Here is a 21,203-nt window from a genome sequence, read left to right on the forward strand (position 1 = left end):
GTCTTATTGCCAACAAACCACAGAGCATCAGTAATCTGACTTAATATTTTCGATTGAGCACGTTCCATTAACACTATGTTGGATTTGCTCGCACAATCCCACAATTCTATGCATAAGTCCATATTAGTTTTATTACTACCTGGTAAATTAGAACTGTCTTAGAAGCCAGTATAATGATGTTTCTAAAATTTTAATATTTTGAATGTGAACAGAAATTTTTAATACTGCCTATAATCTAAGTTGGATATACATGCACGGTGAGCCAATAAAATTTAAAATCGGTTCAGTAGTTCAGAACCCATTACAAACCAACATCTTAACATGATCTTTATATCGTCATATACATTTATTCATCAAAAATTTCAGGAATTACAAAACTATATGTTGTTGATTATCATAATAATAATTTCAAACAAACATTATGGCAAATATTAGTTAAAAAAGTGCCTGTTAACTATTTCATTAAAAAAAAACTCTCAAGACCGAGGCTTTAGTCAAATATTTATAGGCAAGCCATTCGAAATTCATTTGCACTTTAAACAAGTTTTTGAAATCAGGAGACCTCCATATAACACAGTAGTTACCGCCCCAAAAACTACTGTGTTATGCAAATTATAGTATTCGTACATAAAGAGGGTTAATGTTCCAACAATTTTAGAATTCAATAATGTCAAGAATTAATAACTATTTTTGTATTATTTGAACATTCATATATTATTCATCTGCAGAGCTGGTATATTGACAAATTTAAAACTTCAACATTACATTTTTATACAGACAAATATTTTCAACAGTATTTCTAATGTGATAATATCATTAATAATATTAGGCTAAAATATTTCAACTATAAGCGAAGCTGTAAAGAGCTTCATAAAACAATCATTGAATAAATGCACATGTAATGGTGACATATATTACTAGAATTTAGAGATTTGAACAGGCAATATCAGTAATATTGCAGGCCATTTAGATAACAAATGTATATATTTAACAAACGTTTTAAATATTTAAATATCTAAACAAAGTGCCTTTATATTTGATTTACTTCAGTTGGCGTATTCATGAAATAACAATATTTCCTAAATTAAATATTTTACCACAAACTGTTTTGAAAATATACATATTTAAAAACAAAATTCACCCATGCAATACCTAACACAATCACACATCCATATACAATAAATTATATTTTATAAATAAAATCAGCTTGTTCAAACTATAATGTCATGTCCTCTTTTTGGGAATTTATCACAGAAAAACAATAGCTAAAAAACTACATTTATATGGAATGTTTTAAATCGTAATGATTTATATTCGAAAGATTATCATTAAGTAGCTTGAATTATTTTCTATGTATTTATAAATCTATATTAAAATTTGGTAAATAAATTGTATCAAAGACTAGCTGGTGTGACCATATCTTCAAAATTAATAGATATTTTTCAGTGAATGTAATTTAAATTACACAATATAATTATTATTAATATTTATCAAAGATTTTACTTTGTCAAATATCACACACAGCTTATTGACTTTATATTTTAAATAAGAGTCTGTATCATAATGGTAAATTATGAGGAGTACCATAATAAATATTTTAAATAACTTTTTAAATAAAAATGATTTACATTCTCACATGATAGAACTGCATCAGACAATATAAATTTGTATAAATTAACATATACACAAAGTTGAATGTGATTAAGAGGTGCTCCATGTAAATAATCTAATCTCTAAACACAATTATAATGCGCTACTCTGGTCAGTATTATCATGTGAAAAAAGTACCAGAAACCTTATTTAAATTATTATGCACCATCATATTCTGGCATAGGAATTAAAATATTTTTGGAACAATTAAACCTCTAAGCATATCAAATGAGTTCCCATCAGGATGAACAGATATCAATTTTCTGTTAGGATACTGAACCAGCAGGAAACCGAAATCATCGATACCATGCACTACTACGTTTGTAGGTCCTAATGTTTCGTCCATTACAACAATCTTGGCATTGCTAAAAGTTAAAATATTATATAATGTTTAGGATTTAATTAACAATAACAATAGTTTCATTTACTCACTTGTGCAACCAATACTTATAATACAGGTCATAAAGATAGTCAATATCTCCAGCTTGTACAATTTTAAAAATATTTTCTACCTCGGAGAAAACTAAGGCCAAAAACTTCTCATAACTAAGAGTTTGAAGATCAGTTCCATTATCAGCATTATGCTAAAATATAAATAGATAATTAATACATATTTACTATAATTTATTAATAACACTATGTTGATTTAAACCATAATTAATTTCCTGTAGGGTAAGTTATTGTAGTAATTGCAAAGAAACTAGTGGTGTATGGCATCGTGCCTTAAGGCAAATTGCTGGAACTTCCCGTACCGTAATGAAATATTCAAGGAAAATTAAATCAAATCGATTAATCGATTAAAATAATAATTATAATAATTATTATAAATACTGTAACTTATATATGTTTATAAAAAAGTAAATAAACAAAGCTTAACCAATCAAATTTAAAATGAAAAACATTGTTTAATATTTATGAAAATTATACAAACTGAATAATATAAATAAAAAAAACTAAAAGCAAACATTTCGTTAACACAAGCAGAAAGTTCAAATCGAATGCTGATCTCTCAAAAACTCATTTTTTGCATATTGTCCTCGGTATCTCCGAAACGACTGGACCTGCCTTTGCCAAAAACTAATCACCATTTCTCCTCGTCATTATATATTAAATGTTTTTTGGATCATTCAAATTGAATGCTCCGTTCTCTCAAAAACTCGATTTCTATTTTCCGCACGCTTTGCTCCGTATCTCCGTAACGGCTGGACCTGCCTTTGCCAAAACTAATCAGCACATCTCCCTATCAATAGGAATTGAATGTTCACACACACACCTCCATTTTTTCTCAGGTATGCCAAAATGTTCAGAAACCTTCAAAACACAGAAAAATGCAAAAAATTTCAATTTCGATTTTTAGACGATTTTTTCAAATAATTTCAAAAAATAGAAAAAAAATTAAAGCTTTAAAAAATTTATTTCCAGCAATTGCGAAAGTTCCAGCAATTTTCCACTAGTTTGTATTTTCTTTGGAATAAATAGAATAATATCTAAGTATATCTAAGTATGCGATTCGTTGCTTCGATATACGAGCAAAATTAGTTAAACAAGCAAAAAAGAGTTATCCAGAAAAATGTTAATGGCGAAATATATTTCATAAAAATATGAAAAATTCCGTCAGTTGTAATAAAGATTTTCCTATAATAGAAATATTTTGGATGTTTCATAATAGTAAATTATTTTATAATAAGTATACTTGAAATTATAGTTTCAATTATACATTAATATTAATTATGTAATAACGATTTACACATGAGAATATATTGAGAATTATTTTAAAGTTTGAAATTTTGACTATACATTAATAGTGATTGTAAATTAGATATATTGATTTGCGTTTTTTGCTTTTTGTACATTTACAAAATATTATATACTACAATGTCTTTTGAATTAAAGCATGAAATTGTTGAAAAATATGAAGATGCCAAGAATGTACGAGCATAGAACATCATAGACATTTAAACAGAAGGAGTTGATAAAAGGTATAGCTCTTGCTAAGGAGTAATTCCTGAATAACTCCTGAGCTCTAAAAATTTGTGGATGCAATGCCGAAACGAATTAATGGCATTTCAATATATTTATAAAAGAAAAATTGCTTAGAGATACGGCCGATTCGACATACGAGCGTGGTTACGGAACGAATTAAACCCGCATATCGGAGTACCACTGTAAAACATTTCTTTAAAACATTATGTAATTTGTTTATTACAAACCTTTTTAATAACATCATTTATACAAGTAGTTGGATCACTATTATCCAAATTTACTCCACAACCCACATTACAAACAGTGATGTCTGAATCTAAAGTGCTGGTTACAACAAGGCCACCAATTTTTACTGCACCATGAGCATATATGTCATTTGGCCATTTCAGGCCAATATCGAGGTCCTATAAATGATATGAACAATTGATAGAATGAGAAGTTCAATTTATAGGATGAAAACAATTTCATCAATTTCCTTTACCTCATATCCAGGCTGTGATAAAACGGCTGATACTACGGCAGTAGCCACCAAATGCTGAACTACTGGTGCTCGTTGCCCTAGTGGTGAATCAGATGGCACATGTAGTTGAACTGAAAACATAGCACAACCATCGGGAGATAACCATTGATTGGCGGAGCGGCCCGAACCCTATGTGAATATAAAAAAAAAAAATGTTTTACAAACTAAACAGAACTAGAATCAATTATCAATTATAGCCATTCAAGCGAAAGTGTGAATTTAAAGAAAGGTTTTTAAACTAATAATATTAGATTATTAAAAATAATCTCAAATACACACAATTCAAAGTTTACATACCTCAAAAAAATTGGAAGGCTGACATTGAAAGAAAATCATGTGTTTATATTTACAACTTAATTATATAAAAACATTTTTCACAAAACAATTTTTTGTTAATATAAATTCAATACCTTAGTTTGGAATCTTGGTATAACTACAATACCATGTTGAAGTTTTACACCAGATAAAACGTCCTGAGAACTAGTCATGACTGATGAATATATAACCAACCGCCCCACATGTTCAGACTTCAAATTCTGCCAAAAATAGAATTAATAATTACTCTAATTAAACATTAATAAAAATATAAATATAAGTTAGTTACACCAAAGTATTCAATTGTACTAAAATTATCTGGGCAGGAATGTACTCTGATCGGCAACATATATTGCGTGGCTGGAGGTGGGGTTTCACCTGAAATGGTTTAAGTTTTATGAATAGTTAATTAGTGATTTTATTTGATTTGTTTCTTGCTCACCTAATCCACAAAATCTCAGCGTCAATTTGGATGTTTTGAGTGATTGGTTGGAATCCATCATTGATTCCAGAAATTTAAGCAGAGATAATTTTAACTGTAATTGAAATTATTTGCATTATTTATTATTTTTAACGTTAATTATAAAGATGAATATTTAACATATCCAATGATACCTTCATTATAAATTAATTAAAGGCACACATTAAGATTAAATATCTCATTGAATGAATGACTCACCTCATGTCTGCCCAAAAAGAAGGCATGCGTGTAACTTTCAACCGGAGACTTGATAGAATCAGCCTTATTCTCAGAACATTGAAGGTTTAGGTGTCTGCCTAAAATATCTCTTAAAATTTCCAAACGAGCTTCATTGCTTTCCTTCAAAACTGAATACTTTGCTTCTTCTGATTCATACTGTGTGGGATCTACTTCCAAATGTACCTAATATGTAAGAAAGTAATAAATGTAAAAAATGTTAAACAGCATACATCCTTATGGATTTGCTAAAAATCGTGCCTTAAAGCAAATTGTTAGATTAAGATTAAGAACTGAAAAAATGAGATCTTTGAAAAATTTTGACTTATTTGATTTTTTTTTTTTATTATAGTTTGAATTTTTTGCACGTTATAACTTCCTGTAGGGCAATTTATAATAATGAGCCAAAAATCGAAAATGAAATATTTTGCATGCCGTTTTAGCGGTTTCTGAGCATTTTGTCACACATCAGAAAAAATGGATGCGTGTGTTTTGTGTGTCATTAATTTTAGGCAAAGGCAGGTCTAGCCGTTTCGAAGATACAAAGCTAAATGTGCAAAAAAATTTTCTTGTGTATCGAAAATGGTTTACATTTTATTTTTAATTCTGACAAAAGTTTTAATATACTTTAAACAAATAATTTCAAGTTTGCAATTCAGTTTATATAATTTTTATAAATAGTAGACAATGTTATAGTATTAATAATAACCTATTTGAAAACATTTAATATACCTCGAACATTTCGTTACGGTACAGAAAGTTACAGCAATTTGCCTTAAGACATGATGCCATACACCATTAGTTAATTTTAATTTTCGGTACAGGAAATTCCAGCAATTTGCCTTATAGCACGATGCTATGCACCATTAGGACTAACTAAAGTTGGAGATTGACAACCGGATATTAAAAATAAGTTTTTTTGAAGTTAAAAATAAGCCCATAAGTTTTAGAAAATCTGAATCGTTCTTGTCGACAAGAACTGTTTTAGTAATGCATTTGTGAACAATTATTATTAGGAAATAATTAGGAACATTCCAATTACATTCCACTGAAGATGATACAAAGCAATGTGTCTAAATGTATGGAAACAATAAAAATGGTAAAAGTTCCTACATGTTTTTAATTGATGTATTGCCCTGAAGATTGAATCTCTCACATTTCAACATCAAAATTATTAAAGATTTTACATATACATATATATATATATATATATATATAAATATATTTATATTTTGTTATAGTTATAATGTGGTAATCATACCTGACTAAAAACAGCTCTTCCAATGGAAGATGCACTCAATTTATTATTCTGATCGGGCAGTGCTGTGGCCAACAATAAACTAGGCGTGTGCCATGTTTCTTCTGCACCCAAAACCTCAACCGATAACTTATGGGGTCGTCCATAAGAATCACGAACTTCTATTGAGGACGGAGCTCGTGGTTGAACAGAAGAACTTCTATTAAATAAGAACGTGTTCATTTATAGATACAAGCATTTAATGGCAATTAAAATTACCCTTGAGATTGATTATTTTCTTCAATGGAATCATGCATGAAATGCTTTCGTGCTGGTGAAGCCTGATAACAAAATATATGATGCATCATTCGAACATTTTGCCATCTGCCATAAGAGAAACGGACAAGCTCGTGCTCGCGTACCTAAAAGTGTACTTTAAATTTTAAAATATAAAATTTTAATAGTTAATAACTGATCTGTTATGTACCTCTGCAGTTTTGTACGTGGGAAGCACTGTATGTATCAAATCTGAACACAAACACAGCAGTTTTCCACCTTTTAGTAAATAATTCAATAATCTAGGAGCAACATCTGAAGAAACGGTTCCGCAAACTATGACTAGCAAAGCATTGTCCATCCAAGTGTCCGTCATGACTTGTGGTTTAGTTAGAGTATATATTGTATATCTGATAACAAAGAAATAAATGTTAAATTCCAGAAAACAATATAATAAGGTAAAAAGGTTATCCTCTTTACCATATAATAATAATAATAAAACAATGTAATACTTATTTTTCTGCAATATACTCTTCAGAGCACTCTTGACATTATCAACAGCTACCAAACTTTCAGAAAACACCAATATATTTGGTGGTTTAATCTTTCCTGCATATTTCCTTAATTCAAGTGTTTCATCAGATATTTCCACTTGGCTCTTGAAAGTGACCGATTTTGGTGACCCTGTCATTTTCGAAATACTTTGAGATCTAATTTCTTCATCAGTCTGTATAGGCCTTTGTTCTAAATCTCTTATGGTTAAAACTGGTTCTGGGAGTATTGTAGATCTATGAGTTCCATTTTTAAGGATTTTTGGACTAGATGTAAGTGGTTCATTTAGAGTCGTTTTACTAACTTTAAATCTGTCTGAAGGTTTGGCAATTAAAGGCTTTTTAACATCCTGTACTTCTTCATGTTTAAGTATACTCGTTTTGGTCTCTTGAACAGGTGCGGGTTCTGGGACAACTTTTTCATGTTCTTCCACCTGTTTCATTTGTTGGCTCGTACTAGACAAATCATTTTGCAATTCTACACATTCTACTTCATCTTTGAGCTTAACATTACTCTCTATATCATAAGTATTGTCACTAAGCTCCTTAAACATAGAGGCATGTAGTAGTAGATTATCAGTGTTTAATACATTTTGCAAGATGCATTGTCTTGTTCGGTCATTGCTTTGAATGCTTTTTGGTTTTCCATCAACATCAACAGCTGTAAAATAATATGATAGATGATGATAGATATATAAGATTTGTTTGGTGTATTAGAAATGACAATACACAACCGTCATACGCATGCGCACACCGATTTTGTTCGTTCGGCGGGTGCCAATATGAATTCCAAATGTTGTAGATCTTAAACTTCCAGAAGGATAAGTTTGTTTTCGCAAATAAAAAATCGATTCAGTTTTACGTTTTCGCGACGTTTCAAGTCGTTCTGAATCGAATAAGGCCAAATTTGTAAAAAAGAGCGCCGATTTTTGACCTTTCGTCGACGTTTTCCTAAATGGCTGAGCCGACGTCACAAATTTAAAATCCATTCTATGTAACTCGATAAGGACTAAAGTTTGTAACTCTTGTGCGACGATTGGCAGAGCCGTTTCTTTGTAATTAGCCGAAAAGTGTAAATTTTTTGGTCGACGTCTTAGCCTACAATTTTGAACTTAGCGAAGTTTATAATTCTTCAAGGCATTTTGCCTTAAGGCACGTTGCTTGAACTTTCCGACATGTATAAATTTTTTACTTAATTATTAATAAATGAATATGTATATTACTTTATGAGTAATTTATAAGTATGCCAAGTGGCTATATGATTTCATACTGTGAAAAATTATTGCCAATTATTCAATTCAGTACAATTTTCCAGATTATTGAAAATCGAACTATTAGTATCTAATACAACTCGGAATAGTTTCTAAAAGCACTGCCGAATAATTAAAATATAGATAAATTTATATAATTGAACCACTTTTTGCAGGACTATAATTTGTCAATTATTTTTAACTAAGACCAGGTTCTTTATCGCCATACCATCAAGTACCATTAAAATCATCGAATGTTTTTTAACAAACAATTGCGAGAAAATGACCTGACCGATCTTAGTCCAAAAATAGTAATCAGCACTGTTCTCAAATAACATCTGTAGAAAAGTATTTGAATTTTCAAAATCGGATCAGATGTTTTGGCTAAAACGCTGCAAAAAAATTTTGCACTTTTCTGCTAATTTTGAAGAAACGGCTCATCCGAACGTACCAACAACAACCAACGCGAGAGCTTACCAAGTTTAATCGAACGGCTTGTAAATTTTTAAAATCAGTAAAGCCGTTTTTGAGAAAACGATGAAGAGTCTAACTTTAACAACAAACGTCAAAGAACGCTACTGATTTCAAACTTTGATGAATTTTAAAAATTAAATGACTTATCGTAGGCCCCTAATATTTAAGTATGTTCTTTAGGACCATAATATGTAATAATATATAAAGTATCATAAAATTCATCTTTTTTTTTAACATTTAATTACGAAGAAACGGCTTAGCCGGCTATATTGAATGGCTTTTAAATTTTTGAAAACATACAAAACACACACACTTTTCCAAATTTGGTCTTATTCGATTTCGAATGACTTGATACGTCGAGAAAACATAAAATTAGCAAATCGGATTTTTTGCGAAAACAAACTTCTCCTTCGGGAAGTTAATAATGATATGATAGAAGGGAAAACAAATATGTACAGACTAGTCTAACTCAGTTAAATTAGGATTAGTCTAATTCAGATTTCACTAGGTTAAAGACTCTGACTAGTTCAATGTTAGCTCTAAAAAAAATGTAGCAAAAATAAAGCGAGAAATTGCAAATGTTAAACAATGTGTGATACCTAAGTTTTCAATACCATAAATCTTGTACATGAAACTCACTTTCTATTCTCAGTAATTCCATGCCTCCATTTATGTAAATGTCTCCTTTTAAAAATTTCTGAGCAAGTTCTGTCAACTGTTGCAATGTGGAAGACAGAACCATGCAGAAGGTTTTATCAAAATGCCATGCAATTAGTGATCCATAATGCTGCAACTGGTTTTAATAAAAAGCATTCGTTAAAATACATTTGAGGAGAAAAAATTACAAGTTAATAATTGCATGAATATAAATCAAATAAAATATACAGATGTATGTGATTTAATAGCTGACAAGGAAGCAAATATCATCAATATAATGTAGCAAAATTCAAGTATGTATAGTATTTGACTTGAAATTTGTATTATTTATGAAATGGAAAATTATTGCCACCTAGCTTCTTAGATAGTAAAAATAATATAGGAATATATTTCATTTATTCTTACATCGAGTTTTTCAAATTGTTGTCCATTATATTCCTTTAGCTGAGCCTCTATTAATAGTTTTAAATCCTCAAACCGATTAAAAGTGCTTTCTGAGAGTGAAGTATCTTCTACAAAGAACATACATAATAACGCTATAATTAGTATGTTATATTGATATGAATTTTGAGCATTTTATGAAATTAGATCAGTTTAAATTAATAATGATAATTTACAAAAGCACATGAACAAGTTTGCAAGCAAATTGAGCGTTGCGATTTAATATATTTACACTATTGTTATTATAAGCTCTAGGTAATTACTATAGTAATATTATTTTGATAAAAATGAATATTAAATTTTGTATGTATTTCTAAAACAAATTCGTGTCCTCATTTGGCATAGAAATAAAAAAAACTAGTGGTACATGGCATCGTGCCTTAATGCAAATTGCTAGACCTCCCGTACTTGAAAACTTTTTAAATAAATGACAAAATTCTACTTGCTTGAAAATTTTGTAACCCATTCAAGTCAGTTGAACCGTACTGATGTGAAAATGTCGAAATCATTTGTTTGAACTATTTAAGTAAAGTATAAACACTATAAATCTTAGTGCAGAACCAATAAAAATAAAAAAATGCATGTCATTTTTTGTTAAAATCTCTCCAAAATACATGATAATGTGATGAGCATTTACATATCTAGAGATAATTTTTGACCGCCAAAACGCTTTTTTTACTTTTTTTGGAACTACGAAACCGTTTGACCTGCCGTGTCAAAAAATCAATCAGTTCTTCATTTCATCAAAACAATTAAAATTATGTTTTAATCATTCAATCGATCGCTCCATTCTCTCAAAAATTGTATTGCACTTTTTCCCATTATCTTCGAAACGGTTGGACCTGCCTTTGCCAAAACTAATCAACACGACTACCCATCAATTGGAATCGAATGTTTTGCGAATCATCTAAATCAGTTAATCTAATTTTTCTAAGGTGTGACGAATGTTTAGAAACCTACTTTGAAACGTAAAGATAAGTGTAAAATTTCATTTTCATTTTTTTCAATTACTATAACTTACCTTTACGGAAGTTAAAAAATATTCTGTAGCAATCATTTGGAAATCGTGCTGATTAGATTTTTACAGAGATGGGTCAGGCCGTCTCTTCGTAATTGATGGTTACATTTTTTTCAATAAATTTATAGAATATTTATATAGCATTAGAGTACGACTAGACATGGTTTTATTGAACATACTAAAATATTATAATCCTACGAAAAGCGGTTCAATTACAAAAAATATTTAAAATTTGAATTATTCGACTGCGCTTTTAGAAACCACTCTATCTATGTATTAGGCACTTATTTGTTTTTCAATCATAAACATAAACAAAAAATAAACAAAAACGTGTAATCTTTTTTTTTCAGAAACTTTAATAATCTGCACTAGTTTCTTTCATTATAACGCTCCACAGAAATTTTAAATCGCTCATACATTAACTTATATTGATTTCTTATTAAGTAAGTCGATTATTTACACATGTCAGAAAGCTCATGCAACTTGCCTTAAAGCAAAATATATTTTTTTTGTTACTTGCAAGCACACTAAATATTTTCCTCGTTAATTGAAATCCAGCCGTTTTGGATATGCGAAGCAAAGAGTGCAGAAAATAGAAATCGACTTTTTGAGAGTAGGAGCATCAGATATGAATGATTCAAAAAACATTTAATTTGTAATGATACTGAAAAGTGGTGATTAGTTTTAGGCAAAACTAATCATCGGTCCAGCCGTTTCGGAAATATTGAGCGATCTCTCAAAAATTGGAGTTTTAGAGAGAATGAAATATCAGATTTGAATGGCTCAAAAAACCTTTTGCTTGTATTGGCGAAACGATTAATTTTGGGAAAGCAATGATAAAAAATGCCAGTTTGGGGTCGTTCAAGTATTACGCAGATTTATTACAATTATTTACCCCCCCCCTCCTACCCCTCTTGTCAGCAAAAGTAAGCAAAGCTCTTACTCCCCACCCCAATGCTTACGTAAACATTTTGCAATTAATGTATTGTTTTTAAAATACTACCTATGACGTAATCATCATTTAGACCCAAAATAAGCAAATCAATAACCCCCCCGCCCCCCTATAGTGCTTACGTAATACTTGAACGGCCACTTTTTGAGAGAACTAAGCATCCGATTTGAATGATTCAAAAAACTTTCTGCTTGTTTTGACAAAATAAATGCTTTTGGAAAAAAAATATTTCAAAATTTTTTCAAGTTTTTTTTAAAAAAAAAAAATTTTTGTACATGTATCCAAAATAATTTAGATTTTAATTTTAATTCTAGCTGAAGTTCTAAAGCTTACTTATATACTTTAAATAAACAATTTTAACTTTGTAATTAAGTTTATATAACTCTATAAATATTAGACAATGTTACAATATTTATAATAATTTATATGAAAACATTTAATAATTCTCGAATATTTCGTTACGGTACGCGAAGTTCCAGCAATTTGCCTTAAGGCACGATGCCATACACAACTAGTTTTTTTTTAATTTTCAAAAATGATTTTGAATTTCGGGAAGTAATCGGGTTTTAATTTTAATTTTAGCTAACATTCCAAAACTCACTCATATTTGAGATAAATAGCTTAAACTTTGAAGTTTAGTTAATATAATTCTTATTGTTAGAAATATGAGATAAAATCCTTTATTCTAACTCCGCTCATATAAAGCGACATAAACGCCGTCATCCAATACATAATCTCTTCTATTTTGTCTATGAAATACGAATAATGAAAGTTATAGATACAGTATTTGTAATAATATATTTGAAAACATTTAATAATCTCAAATAATTAATTACAAAACGGGTAGTACCCGCTGTTTGCCTTAAGGCACGATGCCATACACCACTAATTTTATTACCTTTCCTTTTACTCAAAAAAAGACGAGAAACAAGTTTATTTAGGCTGTTACAGGAGCCCTTTAACTTGTAACTTACAAATTAGTTTTGTTAGTCAATGTTGCAAATTGCACTATTTAATAATAAACTAAACAATTACCATTCTCATACCTATCTCAACTGATTCATAATCTCTAGCAGTAATCCAATCCGATATAAATAATTTTCGCGAAGGAAACAATGTGCAAAGTCTCAAAGGCCCTTCCAGTTGCAAGACTTCGCAAACACGGGCCTTCGATATGTTGACTGAATTTACAAGGCACGGACCTGTGACATCTGAAAAAATAGAAAAAAGTTATATAATAAGATATAAAATTATTGCAAATTAAATTAATATTTATAATATTTATAACTTTTGTTGTTGGTAGTTGAAATAGGAGAATGTTTTTAATATTATGCATTTATAATATTATTAGTTAAAGGAGAACGATGCATAAGTTGATAGTTGAAATATGAAAATTTATATTAAGCGATTTAAGAATAATAACAGAGAAAATTGCACTTTACTTAACAGAGTTTTTGTAGAAAGCTTTCTTAAATTTATGAACTTTTTTAACATCGTTAACATAATATCAGATCATAACCTTTTACATATTTAACATCCCGTGGGGTATGTTACAGTAATCGCAAAAAAATCGAAAATAAAAATTTTATATATCTTTATATTTCAGAGGTTTCTGAACATTTTGGCATACCATAGACAAAATGTGTGTGCATATACAATTTTTTGGTTCGACTATTTCGGGAACACGGATCAACCGATTTGAATAAATAAAAAACATTCGATTCGTATTGATGGAGAGACGTGCTGCTTAATTTTTCGCAAAGGCAGGTGCAGAAGATACGGGACAAAAGTGCAAAAAATGTTAATTCAGTTATTGAGAAAATGTAGGGTCCGATTTGAATGATTCAAAAAATATTTTATTTGCATTGACAAAATGAAAAACTGATTAATTTTTTTAGGTAGGCAGGTTCATCGGTTTCGGAGATTCAACAAAAAAGTAAAAAAAATATGCCATTTGGCGGTCAAAAATGCGAATTATCAGATATTTTGTACAGTTGTCAGTAATAAGTATAAATTTCGATTACATTTCTAAGAGTTCCATACCAATGGTTATCCATTAAACTGCGACGCGGCGCTAACGCGTTTTGATTAAACAAAGAAATAAAACAGCTACGTAGCGCTATTGTTTTGAAAAAAAAGTTCAAAATTTTTAATAAATTTCACAATATGAATAAAATCAAAATCCAAAAATAAAAAAAAAACAATTTTTCAAAAATTTCAAAAATGTCAAGAATCAAAATTCTTTAAAGTTTTCAAAAAAAATTAAAGCTTTTTTGAAAAATTTAGTTTTCAGTTTTCGGGAAGTTCCAGAAATTTGCCTTAACAACAAGTAGTTTTAATAACAATCAGAACTACGCGTTCATTGAGCTGTGATTACGTACATCCTAACATAAAATTTTTCTTCAAAGGACAACCCAGTGGTCAACCACACTTCTTTTAGGAGTAGGCTATATATATATACACCTAAGTCTGTTTTTACACGGTCTTTTTGTGCACGGTTTTGATATAACACGGTTTGAAAATTGAAGATTTTTAATTTTTTACGCGATTTTATTCCATTTAGCACGATTTGAAATTTATGTACTTAAATTTTTTTTGTCAAATTTAATTTTTGCGAAGTATGTTCATATCACAAAAAAGTATTTATGAAAGAAAAAAGTCTGAAACCATCGATAGTATCGATAGTATCGATAGTTTGCGAACACTAGCTTAAAGATTTAAGTGAATTCCCCTTTAGCGCGTACAAACAATTTTTACTGGTCAAAGCAAATGTGAATAGCACTAATTTAGGGGAATACCCTAAAAATTCTTGTTTTTCACTAATTTTAATAGGTTTTGGAGATTAGGAACAAATCACCCATTTTTGTATAAGATCAATGTCTTTTTTACACGTTTTTTTTTGTACACGGTTTTTTCTGGAACCAATCTCCGTGTAAAAACAGACTTAGGTGTATATATATATATATATATATATATATATATATATATATATATCTAATATATATTAGATATATGTATTTCTGATAGTATTGGCGTAATATATTGCGGAAATGCTGCAAAGGCGATTTTTTCTTGAAATTATATTTGGGATATATAATCTCGACTGGAAACTAGATATCATTCTGCGTGTTATCAAACTGTCCGAAATTGGGATCAAATCTGGGATTAGTTAGTACTTGCCCACGTTTCTTTAAATATTATACGACGACGGGCGTAATCGATGTGTCATCAAAGTTAATATACTTAATAGTTATTCAATACATATGCAACTATACACATTATAACTCTAATAACTAATTATAAAAGAATCATTAACTTCCTAAAAGAAAAGTTTATGTTTTCTCGACAAAAACCGATTTGCTAATTTTATGTTTTCTCGGCGTTTCAAGGCATTCTGAATTGCATGATACCAAATTTGAAAAAAGTAAGAGTATGTATATGTATGGCTTTGTGTGTATGTGAGCCGATTTTTGACTTTTCGTCGACGTTTTCTCAGAAACGGCTGAACCGATTTCAAAAATATAAAAGCCATTCGATGTATCTCGATGAGGTACAGCGAAAATTAGTTTTGGACGACGATTGGCCCAGCCCTTGCTTTGAAATTGACCAAAAAGTGTAATTAGCAAAAAAGTGTAAGTGTAAAGAAGTCAAGAAAACATTAATCATTTTTTTCAAACTTCGATGGATTTGAATATGTAGAATTAAACGACTTGTCGTAGGGCCGTGATATTTTAGTATGTTCTATAAGACTCTGACCATGATATCTATCGCCAAAAAAGTTTCATAAAAATCGTCAAATTTTTTTTGTAGTGATTTATGAGTATTCCGAGTTGGTATAGGGCATCATAATGTGAGAACAATTGCAGATTATTCAATTCTATACTAATAAAGCAAAATAGTAAAGCCTTTACTAATTTATTTTATTAGTTTAAAATAGGATAATGTTTAATTGTTTTTCATATTATGATGTCCTAAATCTGGGGATAAAAATGTAATTTTAGGGTGTAAAAAGTATATAGTTTTAATTGATATTTACTGAATTTGCTACGTAGTTGTTCGTATAGGGGCAATCTTTCTTCGCCTTATGTTAGGCAAAAATATTTTGGGGAATAATTAAAAAGATCCATATATCAACTCGGCATACTTATAAATCACTTATAAATTAATATATTGATTAAAACGATTATTCTCTAATATCAAGAAGTTCATGTAACTTGCCTTAAGACAAAATGCCATTTACAACTAGTTGTATATGTTTGTATGTATATGTTAAATCAATTGATCAGTTTTCTTATATGTCCGAAATGTAAAAGTAAACAAACTAGTGGGGCGCATGGCATCGTGCCTTAAGGCAAATTGCTGAAACTTGCCGTACCAAAAAATTTTTTTTTAAAAGATTAACATTTTTGAAAAAAAATTACTCTGAAAAATTGGATTTTTGAGAAACTATAAATTTTTGTCAGAAATTTACTTTTTTTGAAAAAAAAGACTTTTTGAAGAAAAGTGTATTTTGAAATATTTTGGAAATTCTGAACTTTTTTTCAAAGCAATCGTACTGCTTTAACAGCATAGAGACGAAATATCGAAGCGCGTAAGCGCTGCGCCGCCGTCTAACGGATAAGCATTGGTACGGAACCCACAGGAATGTACACAAAATTTATTTTATTTATTTTACATGGCTGTGGATCTTGCGATCATTACGCCAGTTATAATTTTACTTATTGTTAAAATGTCTATAAAATATCTCATAATTTGATATGCATATGTCTAATGATCATTTTTGACCGCCAGATGGCATTTTTTTTTACTCTTTTTACTAGATCTCCGAAACCGCTAGACCTGCCTTCATTAAAGTTTGATCAGTTCTTCATATTGTTAAATGTACAAGTAAAATGTTTTTGAATTATTCAACTCGGATGCTCCATTCTTTTAAAAACTGAATTACCGTTTTTGGCACTGTTTGCCCCATATCTTCGGAACGGCTAGACCTGCCTTCGCTAAAAACTAATCAGCACGTCTCTTTATCAATACGAATCGAATGATTCTTGAATTATTCAAATCGCTTCATCCGTGTTCCCGAAATCGTCGACGAAAATTTGTATCCGAACACACATACATACACGCACACATACACACATATACACATTTAATAAAAAATAAATATTTTTAATTTCCATGCGGTATAATACCTTAGAAAAAATAGATGCAAGAGTGTGTATGTGTGTATATATGATATGTGTGTGTATGTGTGTACGTGTTCGGATACAAATTTTCGTCGACGATTTCGAGAACACAGTTCAACTGATTTGAATGATTCCAAATTGCCAAAAATGGTACTCCAGTTTTTGAGGAAACGGAGCGTCTGTTTCGAATAATTTAGAAAAGATTTTATTTGTATTGATAAAATGAAGAACTGATTAAATTTTTGGGAAGGCAAGTCTAGCGGTTTCGGAGATCGAGTGAAAAAGGTTAAAAAAATGCTATTGAACGGTCAAAAATTATCATTAGACATATGCACATCAAATTATCAATCTACAGAGATATTAATACTGAGTATAAATTTTGTTCACATTCTTATGGGTTCCGTAACATTGTTTGCATCTTCTTTAAAAAAGAATTAATCTTTAATACGGGAAGTTCCAGCAATTTGCCTTAAGGCACGATGCCATACACGAGTTTTGATTTAGGAAAATAAAATTATATAACATGTTTGCATACATGCGTATAAATGACATAAAACAAAGGTTATGCAATCATATTTACACCATATTCAAAACAGAAATTAAATTGAAAGATAATGTACTATATTTTGAAACTATGAAAATCGTTTGTAAAATTGGCAACTTTATTCTTATGTCAAAAAATAATAATAATAACAATAAACTGTAAGCTCTTACACATGTAATATTCATATGTGCATTAAAAATATAATCGTCGTTTTATATATTTATTATTGAAAAGAACTTCATAAATACCTTGTTCACCCAAAACATTCTCTGACATTTTATACAATACAACACTATAACGATCAGCCAAATATTTGCTTAAACGAGTTCTTAAAGAACCCAATCTCCATGCTTGTAACCATGTCGCAGCCATGTAATATAATGTAAATATCATGCTTTAGATAAAATTTTGTTCTATTTACAAAAAAAAACTAGATCGATTTCTTTAGCTCTCTTATCACAAAACTAGAGCATTTTTATCAGATTGTTTTATATGCATTTTTTGATTGAAACTATTATATCAAAGGATAAACAAGGATTATATAAATATTATAAGATATCACAACACAGTGTTTCATGATAGCATTATTTCTTGAAGCATTTGCACAAATTTGCAGTGTCTTTCAGAACTGTCAGATGTGACATTTTGTTCGATGACAATGTCAAAGGCTGCACAGAGTTCGCACTGGTCGCTGATAGATGGCGCAAATATAAAATTTATATTATTTTTGAAAAGCGGGATTTTTCAATTTTGAATGTGTGTCCATTTTATTAGTTTATACTTGTTTATCTATGTGTTCTACCATGGTATTATCAAAAACTAGTAGTGTATGGCATCGTGCCTTAAGGCAAATTGCTGGAACTTTCCTTACCAAGATTAATTTTTTTTTTAATCTTTGAAAAAATTTGATTTTTGGAAAATTTAAAATTTTTGAAAACAATTGACTTCTTTGAAAAAAAAGTTTTTTTATTTTGAATATTTTGAAATATTTAACTTCCCGTAGGGCAAGTTATAGTAATCGCAAAAAATCGAAAATGAAAATTTTTATATATCTTTACATTTCAAAACCTTCTGAACATTTTGGCATACCTTAGAAAAAATGGATGTATGCGTGTGTGTGTGTGCGTGTATGTATGTGTGTGCGGATACAAATTTTCGTCGACGATTCCGGAAACAAGGATGAAGCAATTTGAATATTTCAAAAACATTCGATTCTTATTGATAAGGAGACGTGCTGATTAGTTTTGACGGAGGCAGGTCTAGTCGTTTCGAAGATACAGGGCAAAAAGTGCCAAAAACGGTAACTCAGTTTTAAGAGAACGTTTTTTTTGAAAAAAAAAATGTTTTCTTATTTTGACTTATTTTGGAAATTCTGAACTTTTTTTAAAGCGTACTGCTTTAACTGGTACGGAATACTGATAAATATTGGTACGGAACCCAAAGGAATGTAAACAAAATTTATACTTATTGTTAAAATCTCTATAAAATATCTGATAATTTGATGTGCATATGTTTAATGATCATTTTTGACCACCAAATGGCATTTTTTTCCTTTTTTTACTAGATCTCCGAAAAATAGATCTGCCTTCCCCAAAAATTTAATCAGTTTTTCGTCTTGTCAATACAAGTAAAATTTTTCTGAATGAAATAAAATCGGACCCTCCGTTCTCTTAACAACTGAGTTACCGTTTTAGGCACTTTTTGCCCCGTTTCTTCGAAACGGCTAGACCTACCTATGCCAAAAAGTAATCAGCACGCCTCCTTTTAATACGAATATAATGTTTTTTAAATTATTCAAATCGGTTGATCCGTGTTCATTTGGATCCGTGTCATTTTGGCGGTCAAAAATATCAAAAAAATGTACATCAGATTATCAGATATTCTATAGAGATTTTAATAATGTGTACACATTGTGTAAATTTCTTTGGGTTGGGTACCAAGATTTTCAATTACGGTACGGGAAGTTCCAGCAATTTGCCTTAAGGCACGATGCCATGCACCCCACTAGTTAACTTTCGGTAGGGTGAGTTATTGTAATGGGCCGAAAATCGGAATTGAAAAATTTTTACATTTCTCGACGTTTTGAAGGTTTCTGAACATTTTAGCATACTTCAGAAAAAATGGATGTGTGTGTGTGTATCTATGTATGGATACAATTTTTCGCCCACGTTTTCGGGCGTACGGATCAACCGATTTGAATGGTACAAAAAACATTCGATTCCTATTGATAGGGAGAAGAGCTGATAGTTTTTGGCAAAGGCAGGTCCAGCAGTTACGGAGATACGGAGCAAAAAGTGCAGAAAATAGAAATCGAGTTTTTGAAAGAACGGAGTATCCGATTAGAATGATCGAAAAAGCATTCAATTAGTAGTGATTGGGAGAAGTGTTATTAGTTTTTGGCAAAGACAGGCCCAGCCATTTCGAAGATACGGAGCTAAATATATAAAAAATAGCAGTTTTTGAGAGAATTAAGCGTCCAATTCAAATGATTCAAAGAACTTTCTGCTTGTCTTAACAAAATAATTGATTTTGAAAAAAAAAATGTTTCAATTTTTTTTTTTTTTTTTAATTTTTTGTATATCGAAAATAATTCAGATTTTATTTTTAATTCTGACTATAGTCCAATATACTTTACAAATAATTTCAACTTTGCAATTTAGTTTATATAATTCTTATAAATATTAGTCAATGTTACAATTACAATATTTATAATAATCGTTACGGTACGAGAATTTCCAGCAATTTGCCTTAAGGCACGATGCCACCCACCCCACTAGTTTTATTTATTTTAATAAACATTTTTAGTTATTAATATAGCATACAAGATCTGAATGGAATCGTTATTGTTTGTTGATAAATATAAAAGATTTCCTTTCGCATATTTTCAATGATATCTCGGTAAATGATGCGCTAGGGAAACTTGATATAAAGGGTTTTTTTTCGAAAAGACCTATAAAATGTCCAAATCATTTAAATACCAGGGGGGTTTCTATTCTATATAGAATCACCGACCATATACTTTGAATTTAATTAGAAGTTTTTTTCGAATAAAAGGTGGAGATTTATAATACTTTCTAATACTTGCAGACGGAGTAACAAGGACCACTTTTAATGCAAGGAAATCAAAACTTTGTAATACAAGAATGAATCGCACATAAGTAAGCAATTTTATAGAACAAGTTGCTCTCTAAAAATCTAATATTGTACTATTTTTTAAAGTGGCATTTGCCTAATTAAATTGGTAGGTGTAATGGAATTTTGCCTCAAGGCAAGTGGCATGAAACTATCCGATATGTGTAAATACCGATTTAATCCATGAATATTGGATTTGTATATGATTTACCTGTCTAACAGTCTACTTGTTTACCTGTTTAAGTACGCATTTTCAATTGTACTGTGTAATTATGCATTTTTAATTGTCCTCCTGTGTAAGTTTTCTACTTTTGTACCTGCCT

At 30.0% G+C, this 21,203-nt stretch overlaps 1 protein-coding gene across 1 annotated transcript; it reads right to left on the reverse strand.

The window, feature by feature from the left end:
- Positions 1–1,716: 1,716 nt before the first annotated feature.
- On the reverse strand, positions 1,717–18,188 carry LOC113382822 (biotin--protein ligase-like). Its single transcript, XM_026621063.1, has 16 exons — positions 17,997–18,188; positions 13,068–13,232; positions 10,016–10,122; positions 9,593–9,746; positions 7,191–7,890; positions 6,890–7,088; positions 6,682–6,824; positions 6,427–6,622; positions 5,148–5,351; positions 4,911–5,004; positions 4,758–4,846; positions 4,564–4,689; positions 4,115–4,282; positions 3,861–4,037; positions 2,083–2,234; positions 1,717–2,015 (listed from the first exon to the last, which is right to left on the reverse strand). The coding sequence occupies exons 1-16, from the start codon at positions 18,139–18,141 to the stop codon at positions 1,838–1,840; spliced, it is 2,997 nt and encodes a 998-aa protein (XP_026476848.1). The 5' UTR covers positions 18,142–18,188; the 3' UTR covers positions 1,717–1,837.
- Between the last annotated feature and the right edge of the window lie 3,015 nt (positions 18,189–21,203).

The sequence above is a fragment of the Ctenocephalides felis genome, unplaced genomic scaffold (genome assembly GCF_003426905.1).
Source record: "Ctenocephalides felis isolate EL2017-DRISC unplaced genomic scaffold, ASM342690v1 CF-g0.4_SCAFFOLD_03570, whole genome shotgun sequence".
Classification (NCBI taxonomy): Eukaryota; Metazoa; Arthropoda; class Insecta; order Siphonaptera; family Pulicidae; genus Ctenocephalides; species Ctenocephalides felis.